Source organism: Arctopsyche grandis, chromosome 4, assembly GCF_051622035.1.
Source record: "Arctopsyche grandis isolate Sample6627 chromosome 4, ASM5162203v2, whole genome shotgun sequence".
In the NCBI taxonomy this organism is placed as follows: domain Eukaryota; kingdom Metazoa; phylum Arthropoda; class Insecta; order Trichoptera; family Hydropsychidae; genus Arctopsyche; species Arctopsyche grandis.
The window spans coordinates 18,210,792-18,225,586 of NC_135358.1; the positions used below are offsets into that span (position 1 = coordinate 18,210,792).

General features: G+C 35.2%; 2 protein-coding genes across 3 annotated transcripts in view; one reads left to right on the forward strand and one right to left on the reverse strand.

Moving 5' to 3' along the window:
• ed (hemicentin protein echinoid) overlaps nt 1–9,392 on the forward strand; it is a 166,127-nt gene extending 156,735 nt beyond the window's left edge. For both annotated transcript variants that reach the window (XM_077430123.1, XM_077430124.1), the window contains 6 exons: nt 2,995–4,149; nt 4,221–4,795; nt 5,198–5,639; nt 5,709–6,092; nt 6,448–6,810; nt 8,552–9,392. In XM_077430123.1, coding sequence (XP_077286249.1) covers nt 2,995–4,149; nt 4,221–4,795; nt 5,198–5,639; nt 5,709–6,092; nt 6,448–6,810; nt 8,552–8,727 — 3,095 coding nt within the window. In that variant the 3' untranslated portion in view covers nt 8,728–9,392. The remainder of the gene's footprint in view (nt 1–2,994; nt 4,150–4,220; nt 4,796–5,197; nt 5,640–5,708; nt 6,093–6,447; nt 6,811–8,551) is intronic.
• LOC143911007 (uncharacterized) overlaps nt 1–14,795 on the reverse strand; it is a 901,246-nt gene that overhangs the window by 872,738 nt on the left and 13,713 nt on the right. The gene's annotated exons all lie outside the window — the stretch shown is intronic.

The window sequence follows — 14,795 nt, forward strand, 5'->3', positions numbered from 1 at the left end:
AGGTCAAAAAAATGAAACACTCAATTATAATAAAAACATTTGCTTGAAAGTTAATTTGTAATTATTAATGTTATTTGTGAATCGCCATTTTTGGGTGATAGAAGTGATAAATTGATCCACCTTGTCGTTAAAATGCTATTTCATTTGGTTATAATATATTTATTTGAACTTATCAATAGACGATTATCATAAACGGAATATGTTATATTATTTATTGCATAATAAAGTTGCTCAGATAATAAAATATACGGTAAGAAATTGTATTCAATCAACTTGAGTGAATACAATTCGAAATGTCTATGTTTGAAAATTAACAGTAGAGAAATAAAATATATTTTTAATGTAGGTCTTTTTTTGTAGGTGATTTGTTGGGAGGTGGGAACGGGACAGGGTCTTGAATGTATCTAACAATATTGGACAGCGAAAACTCGCTTCAGTCCGACCGATTTTCCATCTGATATATAGCCTTCGTTATTTTCACTCGTTTTACTAATGTATTTCGCATGACGTACATACATCAATGATATTTTCCCCCTCCCATGCACACGTGTGACACGTTTCAATTCGAAAGTTTTCCTCGCTTGGCGAGAGGTGCCCAATTACCCTAATGCCCCGCGATAGTCAAATTGTGGTAAAATTGTGAATAATAAATACGGATTCGTTATCGGATTTCGTGACGTTTCGGAGAGCTTTCTCCCACGCGCTTTTTTCAACACGGTACTTTTGTTCCAACATGTGTGAATGTGTGAGGGAGGATATTAGGAGCAATCGTTAAAGCTAATTTATATAGCTTTTTCTAGTCCTCGAATATCACACGTTCAATCCACTTGAAATTGTCACTCATTACACTAGTAGACTGGATGTTTCATGTGTGGGAAAGAAACCCTTGTTATATCATACCACACATATTTCACTTGAGATTTATCCATTAATTGCATTCCTTTTTCTGAGCAATCTGGAAAAAATTTGTAATTTAATATGCTGTCCACTCACATCATGTGATCTGGACCAAGAACCTCATAGATATGTCGAGAGTTCATTAGAAGATTTTTGTATAGAAGTTTCCAAAGCCGTGCTAGGACAGATTCAACATCTCGCTCAGACATTTTGGAAATTTATATTTACTATTTATATAGATTCGTTTGGGAATCAGATATAAAAAGATTGCGGGCAACATTCTTATTTAAATTATTTATACAATCTCTCATTTCATTTTTAAACATAATATGATGAACATAAAATACATACTTTTTTTTTATACAAACGAATTATCATTGTATTTTAAGCTAGATATAGGTATTTTTAAGCTAGAAATTTAAAAATAAATAAGAAATTTAAAGTTAATATTTAATTGTTAGAAGTTCGTAACTATATTTTGTTTCTTAAATAAATACAAAATATGGTAAAACAAATCATTATATATGTACATATGTATGCTATAGTCCAAGTGTACATTTCGTTCATTCATTAATATACTATGTAGTTTGTTCACACACGAAACAATCTGGCCAGTTAGAGTGTACACCAGTTATAGTAGACATAAGTAAAAGTATTTTGAATCGTTTTTCCCATCCTCTATGCATACATGCTTACCCTAGGTTACAATATTATTAATATTAGCGGAAACAGTAATTATAGCAACGTTGTAATGCGGTTTCGATTGGATTTCCCTTTTAAATACTTTGGAGTTTTGACATCTTAAAAAAGTTTCATGCGGCTTCTGGTGAGTCTATTTGAAGGTAGCTTTTGACTGTTAGCACTTAAACTAAAAACAATAGTTCGTGTATGAACAAACTAGCATGTTCGTGAACGAATCGGAGTAAATCTTTGTACTGTTATATACTATATGTACATATATAATATTCATACAATCAATAATGACATTAGTTTAGGAATATCTGTCAAGAACGAAGGTTAGAGGTTTGAAGGTGATTATGGAGATTCCGCTGTAATTTCAACAATTAGCTGTATATGTATGTATAATATACAAACCTGGTGATAAATTAAATAAATTGTTTTCGTTATTTTATCCTGAATGTTCAAATCGTTGAAAGATTAAATTAATTAACCCTAATCCTTTTCCGTGGTGAATAAAGTACTCACAAAGGCTAAGTTGTCCTAGCATTCGTTTATGGCTTTAGCATAAATTGTCTTGCCGCCCACTTGAAAGTGCATTCCCTTAATTAGTCGCCATCCTGAGTGCATTTGCATTGCACTCAATAGTGTCTTCGTCTGTCCGAGTTCCGAATGGATTCGACTTTCCGACACCATCAGCGATATCTGATCCCGCCGGAATTTCTATTATAGTGCAACTTGAAAGCGTTCCACATAAGCCACGGCCAAAGATCAATCAACTCTGAAACAACACATGGCCGGCTCGATTAGACGCCTCAAACTGCATTCGCTTTTATTTGTGCATCGCTCGTGCAGTCGGGTTAAGAGGCCATGCACTCATAACGGGCCCCTGATGCAATGCGACAGCGCTTCTCAACGACATCTAATTGAATGAAGAACACTCGCGTAGGTTGAATTAATTCGTCTTGTCGCGATACAAAAACATCAGTTTTTTAGATTTGTATGTGGGCTTCTTGGAATTAAGCGCACTCATATATCACACCCTTAATTTGGAGTCGCATTTGTAGGACTTTTTTTTGAAGTGTAATGTATGAGAGTAATGACTTTTTCCCTTGTGGTTATTTCAAGCCTTTGTTTTATTATTATTAGCTTTTTTTATTTATGTAAAAGCTCAGCTCAGAGCTATGCACTATATTCACGTACACTGGTGGATGCATCAAACGCTCGCATGCATGTACGCTGTCGGAGAAAAACACAACGTGCCCGCAAGCGGTCCATCGTGGAATATGAAATGGATGTTTTCCTTTTTTTTCCCAGTGTAAACATGTCGAAAATAGACATTTCAAAGCTTCAACTTCCGCTTTTTATGCTTGCGATTGTGAAATCTTATTTCCTCATGGTTTGTTTCACTTGTTACAGATTTTCCCCGTGTCGAAGTTGGTCCTGAGAATCCTTTGAAAGTCGAGGTAGATGGTTCCGTCATTATGGAGTGTAAAGTAGACTCAAAACCTAAAGTTTCCAACGTCAGATGGACCAGGAACAATAGATTCATCTCGCCATCTGTTACCCACACTTTGAACAGGGTTACAATCGAAGATTCCGGAAAGTATACGTGCTCTGCAGACAATGGTTTGGGCAAAATCGGAGAACAAGAATTGTTTTTAGATGTCTTGTTTCCACCAAGCGTAGTCATCGAGTCTAAAACCCGTGAAACTGAAGAAGGCGGCATGGTCAACATTCGTTGCAACGTCACAGCAAACCCAGAACCGATTTCAATAGAATGGACCAAAGAAGGTAAAGCTGATTTCAGGCAAAGTGGGGAATCTTTAAGATTGCCTAGAGTTACAGCTGATTCTGCTGGAACTTACATATGTAAAGCTACCAACATCATCGTGACAGCTGGTGGTAAAAGAATAGAAAAGACAGGTACTTCATCAGTAGCCGTTTTAGTCAGACACAAACCCGGTAAAGCAAGAATCAGTCCAGATAGACCAATTGCTCAAGAAGGTTCTGCTGTTACTCTGTCTTGCGCTGCAAATCCTCCGGGTTGGCCAACTCCCCAATACAAATGGTTCAGGGATGGTGATTCTCAAGGATCACAGCCGATAGTTTTAGCCATGGGTCCTAAATATGCCATACCCAGTGCTCATTTGGGTAGTGAAGGAACTTATCATTGTCAAGCAACGAATGTTTTGGGTCATGGAGAAATGTCCTCGATTAATTTAGAAGTTCATCAACCTCCACGATTCCAATCTAAACTTCAACCGCACATGACTAGACGCTCAGGAGACAGCGATTTTTCAGTTAGTTGCAGCGCACATGGCAAACCAAAACCGAGTATCAAATGGTTGAAAGATGGGTCTGAAATTACTCCGGAACCAAATCTATACGAAGTCAGAACTGAAAATACCGAAGGAAGAAATTCAGTCGTTAATGTACACAGCACTCTAAAATTCAACGGCAAAGCAAGAATTGAAGGAAACCAACTTTTGCCTGAAGATAGAGGTGTATATTCTTGTGTATTCGAAAATGAAGTCAAAAAGACAGAATCCAGCATGCATCTCAGAATTGAACGTAAGTTTCAATGCATTTTATTTTATTTCATTTTATTTACAATAAATTCTAACATTTAAATGACTTTTCAGACGAGCCTATTACCTTGCATCAATACAACAAAGTCGCTTACGATCTACGAGAGACCGCTGAAGTCGTTTGCAAAATGCAAGCTTACCCCAAACCGGAGTTCCAATGGTCCTTCGGAACCAACACTGCTCCACTATTCATGTCATCTGAAGGACATTATGAAATCAACACTACGACAGACAACAACGACATGTACACGAGTATATTGAAGGTTTCAAACATAAAGCACCAAGATTATGGTGATTATTACTGTCGTGTGATTAACACACTCGGATCAGTAAAGGCTCAAATTAAATTACAACCGAAAGGGCCTCCAGAGAAGCCGAGAAATTTGCAAACGATCGAAGCTGGACATAATTTTGTAACTCTTCTGTGGGAACCTGGATTCGATGGTGGTTTACAAAATACTAAATATTTCGTCTCATATAGAAGAGTAGCCATGCCTAATAATGAAGTTGTGACGGGCGATTGCTCGATGATGACATCACGAAATGGCGAATGGATGGAATTCGATTGCTCCAGAAATGTTCCTTGCAATGTGACCGCTCTTGACCAACACCAGACCTATGTATTCAAGGTAAATTTTTTTATAATTTTATTTCTGCTGACAAAAATAAACGACTTTTGAGCTGTCATCATTTCGTATGGGACTTGTAAACCGTATAGATTATTGATTTTTACATTTTTGATATTCCCGTTTATTCATTACATTCCATTTTTTTATTGCAACCGACAGCATCTGACTTATGTTTTCAAGGTAAATCAACGTGCAAGAAATTAATGAATATTTAACGACAAAAAAAAACAAACTGCTTATGTTCATTTTTATTTTTTGAATACCGTTTTTAGTTTCGTTTTATATCACGCATTTTTTATTTATGCACCTGTGAGTATTGTGGATTGTTGACATATGTGATAAGATTATTTATACGTGCAACCGTTTCAGCTCCGTGGATCTTTAACTATACTTTCGTTTCAGGTGAAAGCATTGAACGCGAAAGGAAGCAGTGACTTCTCAAACGAGATCGCCACAACTACAAAAGTAGACAAAATCCCATCGCCGGATCATGTGACGTTCGATCCAAGCACCAGGACATTATCATTAAATGTTGGATCGACTTGCTTGGCACTAGTCGGTGTAGTTGAATCCTTGGTTAACGGGCATACAACCATGGCTACATGGCAAGTAGTTGAAACAATCCCCTTGCACGTGTCTGGAAATGGGCCTACGTACAAAGAGGCTGTCATCGATTTGATGGCACCATCCAACAGGATGGGTAGAAATGGTGGTAGATCTTTAGGCGATGAGATAAACGATAACCCAGGAGTGCCACAAGTTGACGAATTGAATCCTAGAGTACGTGTCAAACTTTGCCTTAGAGTCAATCATGAACACTGTGGAGAATACACTGAGGCAGAGAGTGAGTAAAATAAAATTTTAATGTGTCTATCAGATTTGGAATGGTATTTTATTTGTATTGGTGTTTCAGTTGGACCGTCTTATATCAAGGAAGCATCAGCTTTGGCAACTCCCACGTTGATCGCCATTATCGTGTCTTGCATTGTATTCATTCTATTTATTGGATTGCTTCTCATGTTCTGTCGTTGCAAACGTAACCAGACTAAAAAGCAGAATACCAAAGACTACGAAATGGAATCGATGAGACCGTCAATGGTCGCTGCTCAAAATCAAGCTCCTCCTCCGTACTATCCGGCTACAGGATTGGAGAACAAAGCTCTGGAGCACTCGATGGACTTGGCTCTGTCGATGGAAGATCCTAAAAACGCAGTTTACGCGACTCAAAATGGTTACGGATACCACGTGGCTCCGAACGTACAGGGTCATCCGGGCCAAAACATAAACGGGGGCGAATGTAAGTCTCATTTTAGTATTGAATATTTTCGTCGAGGCAAACGAAGTATCGATTCGAGTGTAAATGTATGATCGATCCTTTTCATTGTTTAAAAATAATTATCAAATTTTAAAATCGTTTCTTCCTATTTTTTCCTATTTCACGAAGACTTTTTTTTTGATATTTTTATCTTGCATTGCTCAAAAAAGGACTAGCTGGTCGGTATACGATGAAAGGTAAATAAGGTTTCTTGTTCTGGTATATCCGCTTTGTAAATCTTGTCTTTTGTGCATGCAATAGAATATTTGCAAGCATGACGATGTCTGTCCGAACCTTCGTCTACGTGTTGCGTTAATTTTGTATTTGCTTGTTGCAGGGGTTAATATGGGTTACATGGAGAATAGTTATAGCAATTCCAACAATGGCGGCAGTGTGAACTCACAAGACTCCCTATGGCAAATGAAGATGGCCGCGGCGGCCAACAACGGCGTCAACAACATGACTGCCCCACATCCCATCATAGATAGGCAAAATTCATACGGATATGATCCCATTGCTCATGGTGGTTATGGCGCAATCGATGACTACGCACCGTACCCACACATGACCCACAATACCCAACCCAACATGGCGGACGAGTACAACATGCGCGGCAGTCAAAACCCATCCAGACAAGAATACTGCACCGATCCTTATGCATCGGTGCATAAGCCCAAGAAAAGAATGGACCAACAAATAGGTAAGTTCAGACCTATAAAACCACTGCTATAAAAAGTCATTTGACTTCTTCTCATTCTTCCAAACTCATATTTGATTATGTTGTCAATTAATCAATTATATTTCGGTTAATTCGATATTCATGCTATTTCTTCTTATGGTGTACTTTTTGCTACACTTAAATTGACATATCAAATCATTATATTGGCCGATTAAGGTATATTTATACTAGCACAGCACATGCCGACAACTACACGTAACCAGCAGTACGAAAAGTATTCTTTGGTACATTTTGTATGGACATATTCGTGTCTAAAGTGGCGTAGACGTAACCCACAATACATATGTATTCATATTATACAGCAGTACATCTAATTAATTAGTATCTTATAATAAATTTGATTGAAATATGGTAAAAATCTAAATTTAAGAAACCATTTAAAGTTATATAACCAAGATATTTTACAGGACACATTAATTTCTTCCATAATGTGTACTCAGCAGTAACTGACACGATCTATTCATATTGTACAGCAGTATACGTCACCGTAACGTATCAAGCAACACCGTTTTTCTTTGGCCAGTGTGGAAATATTCACACACGACATGACGTCATTGTAGTAAGTGCAAGAGTACTAACGAAAATGCGCATGCGCATATGAGTATTTTCGGATACGTCAGATTGTGACAACAGTGAAGATGCTCTTCCACCGAATACGTTGACGCGCACGTATCGTTTTTGCGCATACGAATGCCCATACGTCGCGTTGACGTCTGTTCAAGAGCGTCTTGACTCGATGATACGATGTAAGCAATATTGCGCCGTATCGTCGCGCTCTGTAATGTATATGCAAGCCAATTTTGTCTGAACGTGCCGAGACCGCAAGGTGCTGGATAGTCTGAATAGAAACGGTCGTTTTCGTGAGCTGCTGTGCTGTCCTGTGGCCGTGAACTGCTATATAGTATGAAATTGCCTTTAATGTAGTTAATTGGTTGCGTAATTAAGTACTTCTCAGTCAAGAGCTTGTTAATTCAAAACATGGTTGTAGAAAAAAAATTTCAATGACTGCTAGAGCATATCAGTCGATGGTATAAAAATCTAGATTTTGCTTTGCTTTACAGGAAACGGGCACTAAAATCAATTCCCAATTTATTTTTGTTCCGCTCTAGAAAGCAATCAGGAAACCACTTGTAATATCCTTGCCAAGATAACTTCATTACATTTGTAAATAAATACATATATACAAATATTTTACTTGGTAAAGTCAAATAAGCTCGGAATTAAGGATACTGGGAAGACGAAGTTGATTCTCTAAACAGTACATTATTTGTCTGATTGATTTTTATCCTAATGTTAATCTTTGTCTAAGCATTTTCTTTTATTATGTCATGTTCGATTCAGGGGTCTCAGCCTCTTTCTAATTTCGAACAATTCTTCAAGCATCTTCTTTTATTATGTCATGTCCGATTCAGGGGTCTCAGCCTCTTTCTAATTTCGAACAATTTGTTGAAATTTCTCCCATACTATTTGTCCTGTGAAATATCCTTTCCACAGATGTTTCTCTTGTTCAGTTTATGTTCTGCAACCAAGAGAGGTATTTACGATCCACTTTGCGACCTCACTCAATTTTAACCTCCATGATCGTCTCATGAAATGCCTGAAGTAGCTGAGTTTTTTGTATTCTCCAACAACATACACGACTCATACCTGAGTCATTCTACGTGTAGCTTTCTTGTGAACTAATCCCTTTTCCGTTTTGCAGAATCGCCTTACCATGACGTCAGCGGTCTTCCAGACCCGTACATGGACCATCAGATGGAGACTGAAGAGCAAAAGCCGCCCCAACACTTGTCGCTAAGCTACGACGAAAGTCTGGAGAGCGGATACTCAACTCCCAACTCGCGCACCCGTCGCGTCATCAGAGAGATCATTGTCTGAACCAGGCTTTAATTAGTCGCGCACCCGACCCACGAACCGACCGCGAGTGTTTAGTTTGAACATTTAAAAGTGAAAACTCCTTATCATCTATCCGATTTAATAAAATTAAAAATAAATAATGAAATGGCAGCGAGGACGAGACTACCGCTGTCGAATTTTCTGTGATTCGATTTTATTGTAGTGACTCGACGATGACCCAATCAAAGAAGACTGCCATAGGTAAATTACTTAAAAAACAATAAAAAAAACAAAAACTGCCTTTTTCAAAAGAGTGGCGACGACATGTGCCGTCTGTTGTAAGGACGCATAGTTGTAATTATAATATTAAAAAACCGTATTATTTAAATCTAAAAATGCCATATAAGTTGGAGTGCACACAATTCTCATCATAGGGTACAAAGAAGATGCGCTGAGGTGTAAACGTGTTATACTCGATTCGGTGTGGACTCAAATTATAATTCTCGGATTATAGTAATTGCCGAATTTTTTATTGTATTGCACGGTAAAATATTGTAAATAATTTTGAAAGATACAACCCAAGGTCACTCTGGTGCTGTAAAGCTGTTATTATTTTAAGTTATTTCGAATGTATCGATTGTATGTAAATGTCTACGACTCCATTACAAAATGTTTATAGAAATTACGAAATATATAAACTGAATTTCTTGAACTTTTATAATTTCGATTCCTCCGAAGCAGTAAATGTAATTTTTACATTATTTTGTATATATTGTTACATTATATTAATTATCTTTTTTTACAATACAAATAATTCATTTCTATATTTTGTACATATTAGTTTATTGAATAAAATCAATTTTGTAAAATATTGTTTTTGCACTCGTTTTGTATGCATAAAAGTCGCCAAGAAAAATTGTTTCGTATTTTTTTTTAATTAGTTTCAGGGTTGTCAACTTTAGTGCCAAACACATAAAATAGGAAGAAGATTATCGATTCCACGAAAATTATTTATAATTAATTAATAAATGTATACAAAGTGGATGTGAGATTAAAATTCGTACTTAATTTGCCTTTTTTAAATTATTAAATGAAATTTTTCGCCATTTTTTATAATTTGTAAATATTGAGTATTTTATTATTTAATGCATAAATTTTTAATTATGAAGCACTTATTGAGTTTAAAACATGTGCTGGTCATTTTTATGATATTGCAATTATTTATTTTTCAAATCAAATATTTTAATCAAATATTTTCGATATAGTGAATTTTTATGAACAATAAATATTTTCTATTGTCAATTTACCGAATTGTATTTTTTATGTTTTTTTTTATGACAAATGCAATATTATATTATTTTAGTTAGATAATTTGACTTGATGAAAACGAGCAACACTTTTATGCTAGTACTTTTAATTTATTATCTATCATATTATTATCGATTTTATTTTCAATATTTCTTTTAAAATAACTAATTTTTCGTTAGTTATTTTGGAAATATTTATTTTAAAATCGCAATAACTTTTTTTCTTGTGAGATCTCATTTTTTAAGTATTTTCATAAGACTTGTTTGACTTCGTTTTCGTTTTCATATTTGTATTACTTTTTTTTATACAAGTGATATAAATGTGAGACAACAATTAAAATTTTTCGAATTATAAAAAATAATAACAAATATTCCCCACCTAATTTGTGATATGTATGATATGACTGGCTTAAATATCCAGTGTATTTTGTTATTTGTTAAATAATATCACATTTTAATCTAATTTTCTTTTTATACGAATAATTCAGAGCGCTGAATACATATCAAAATTAAAATGTATTTATATTATAATTAAATAGATTACAATAATTAAGGCTTAAAATATTGAAATGTGCTTTTTTTATTATATTTGTAGTTTGCCTGTGTGCAATAATTCTTGCATTTTAATTTTATTTTATTGTATGATGAATTTTTTTTATCTGATAACTTTCGAATTCATAAGTTTATGACTGATTCATCAATCTCACAAATGCATCGTTCTGACGAGAATCGCACAAATCATTTTGTTTTTCGATTACTTTCACCGCATTTTTCAGCGTCGAATTTAAAATTAAATGAAAAACATATATCGTGTCTATTTGTAATAGTTTTATTGTAAAATGGAGTTATTTGGGAACATCAGTTCTCGTCGTAATATTATGGAGTCTTGAAAATTTATATTGTAAATATATTTACCAAATTTTTTTATTTGTTCATCTCTTTAAATAGAGAAACGTAAATTTTACATGACAAGATCTGTATTCGAATTTAGCCATATTTGTAATTTTTCATTTGAATCGCGTTACGATTCGCCTTTATTTACATTGTATGTATTATTTTTTAAATATTTCTTCGAATGAAAGCGTGAAAATCAGCTGAAATTGTTTTCTTTTTCATTGTTATATTTTGAAATGAATGAACACTGTTTGAAATTACGAATTTTGTAAATAAAATAAACTTATAATAATATGAAAATCTATGTGTACAGAATGATTGGAAGAAATAAATGATTTTTTAATATACTTTTTTTTCCATTGGACAATCCTATTTTTTTTACTGCATATACACATGTACATACTTACACAGGGGTGACACATGCGTGTGTGTGAACTGGTTTTGCAGGATTTTAATTAAACGTTTGCGGTGGGGAGGTTTCGCGCTAATGGCGAAAACGTGGTCGTTAAGGCCAGGGCCGCACTGGATCGGTGCTAATACCTGTTATCGCCACTGCGGGGGGGAGGGTGCGCGTACGAAACCACCCCCTGTTTTGCATTTTTACGATGGCCGATGAAAAAACGTTCAAATAGAAGGGTCGTTGCCGATTGTCAACGGAAAAATTGACCCCGTCGTTTAATTGTCGCGATTTCGGCTCATTCGGCATGCTTCTGAATTGGATTTTAAATTAAAAGTGAGACTATAACACTTTCCCGAGCCACGAACATCTTTGATAGGGCTGGAATTTTTATTGGGACTATATATTTTTAAGCTAAATTTAACTTAATCGAGATGACGGTATAATCCCGATGTGCATAACGTCACACTTAAACACACGGACCACACCGGGCGACTTATGTCGGCCGATTAGTTGCACAACCAGACCAAATATATGCAGTTAGATGGAGCGTGCCACACCTGGCAACTCCTTGGTCGCCACATTTCCAGGGTTTAGAATTGGAATTGGCCCGGGTCTTAGTGAAAAACCTTCATATATAATTTTTTAAATGAATATTTATATTTCCCATGGTACCATTACGAGTTTTGCCCCAAGGCCACACCTATAACATTAATATAATAAATTTTAAATTATATTCAAATAATAGTAAAAAATGAAGATAGGTCTCCAATTTTGTTTGGAACCGTTTCAACAATGAAATCAGATAAGTCGCCAAACTTTGAAAATAAACGATCGACCTGCAGGCACATGTATCCTAGCAGCGTTGAGCCAGGGATTTGGCCCATGACCCCTCAGTTGGTGGCATTATACGCTAACCACTGAGCTAGGTCTCTAGTTACTGATATTGACGATTTGATTTAGACTAGAACTGTAGAGTTTTGACCAGAGTCATTAAAATCCGAGTGACTCCGACTCCGATTTCGCATTTATTTATTTTTGGTTTTACTGTTTACTGTATTTAAACATTGAATTACTAACGACTAGTGCTTCTAATCCCGGAAGGTTACTTCAGCACCGGGATTGCGGTGCTGGGAATTTCCGATCCCGGGATCCCGGTGCTAGCACCGGGATTTCAAATGTATAAGAAAAAAAAGTTCAATTGCATGTTTTCGTATTTCAAAAACGTGCAATTGCATTTTGCAAACTCCCGATGTTTCACGCAAGAAATACTCGCATATAGGCGTACTAATTTTGAGAGTTTGGCTACATTCTATAAATTTTCGGTTCGCATCCATAAATTTCTAAAATTAAATAAAACACATCCGAAAATGTAATAAAATAAAGTAAAAAACATCGCTTTGATTCATTGATTTGGTTTTTACAAATAGTTGAAATAATCCACCTATAAATAACAATAAATTACTTTATGTAAAAAATTTATATTGGGTTTATGTAAAACAATTACATTTACTTGTTCGGATGTGACCAACCTACGACTTTATCTATGTATTTGAGGAATATAAGAAGTAGAAAAAACAAAATTTGATAATCGAACATATGTATGTATATACACGTTCACACATACGGGCTATGAGCATTTTCAATACAAATTGAACACAAATGTAGGAAAACTTACACAGACTAAAGTTCTACTTCAGTCCGATTTGATGAGTGATTTGGGAGATAATTTAAATCAAAAACTCAAAAAGGAAGAGAACACCTACAAGGGGAGCTACCATTTCCGGTCAACTTAACAATTTGAAAAAAAATACGGTGTATCGATAAAAATTTCAGTAACCAATACTAAGTTTCAGTTCGATAGGACAAACAGTGTTCAAAAAATCCCCAAAATACACTGACACACAATAAACATACAGAAACTCACACAGAAGCACAGACACACACACATTTTTTTTTAGATCACGAAAACGTGATCAGTGGTCGATTCTGAGTTCGAATCAGTTAAAATATACTTCAAATATCATTGCGGTTGAGCACAATATCTGCGACAAAATACAGGCCATTCATACCATTTCGTGGAAACGGCAAGCCGGCGTCGAAACGGGTGGCAAACAAATAGACTATGACTGTCATTGCGCCGCTGTGTATTTAGTACTCCAGAGGTATTCGAAAATTAACCCAATGGGCTAAAAATTCAATTCGATATTTTTAAATCTGAATCGGGGTTGTTTGTTTTTGATACAAAAAATTGATGTCTACAATTCCATATTTTTTCACAGCGTTATTATATGTACGTATGTACATATATATTTAAAGTTTGGAGTATAATTTTCACTATTTGAATATTTTCATAAGGTATTGAATGATTTACGTTATTTGTAACAATTAATCAAATTAGCTTATGAACAACCGACCTTATACGTACATACATACATATGTATATTTAATACATACATAGATGGAACGTTAGTATATTAAAATTGAATCGATCCACACTACGGTCCAGTTAATAGAAAACTTACGACTGCCACGTGCTAAATCATCAAACGATTTTAGTACACAAACTTGTATCAACATATCACGAAGACTAGGTTATCTCTAGTATGGGCACTTCGAGTGTTTTAAGTACATAAAATAAAATATCTTGGCACGCTTCTCCCAACATGGTTTCAACTGCTTGATTTCATCAGTAGCTCTCAACTATTGCCTAATGTGATATAAAATTAAACTGAAAACGAATCATTCTTATTTTATTACAAAAATCGTATAATTGTATGTATATGGTATTTCGATATACCTATAGTTTATACGAGAACATTAAATTATGCCTAGCTAGTACTTCATAAATAATTACTTGCTAACAATCGATCTCATATTTTTAAACCTCATATTTGCAAACGATCGACCATACTCTAGAGCGGACCGGAACATTTCATCTGTCAATAATATAGTATTTACGTGTAATTAAGGCAATCATCACTGAAGATGAGATTAAGAAATGAATGAAGTGCATTTCAACAAGTGGATTTTGTAAACATCTTAACGTGTTGAAGAATGCTTTCAATCATTATGTGAAATTGAATGTCAAAACGTGCGATGAAAGAAATGTGGAGAGCTGCATGCTCCGTATAACAAGGAGATAATAAAAATACGAGAGCGTGTTAAGAGATAGAAAATGGTAATGAGTGAGACATGTATGTTTAAATTCCGACTGAAAACTTACAAAACGAGTACTCGAATAATATTTAACGTATAGAAAGTTGCAAAGTAGGCTAAAAACGCGGTGAATAAAGTGGGGAAAATGGAAGTAAAGTCAAAAGGACGAGTATTGCACAGAACAAGAAAGAAAGGAAGTGTGATAAAAAAAACATTGTTTTTGATAATAATTATGTATAGCTTATGTATATCCTGGACTGCATCTATTGCACAAACATCCAAAGTATGTAAATTAAGCTCGAACGAAAACAAGGTTGGGTAGCACTACGACGTCCTGCAACCGTTGGAATGAA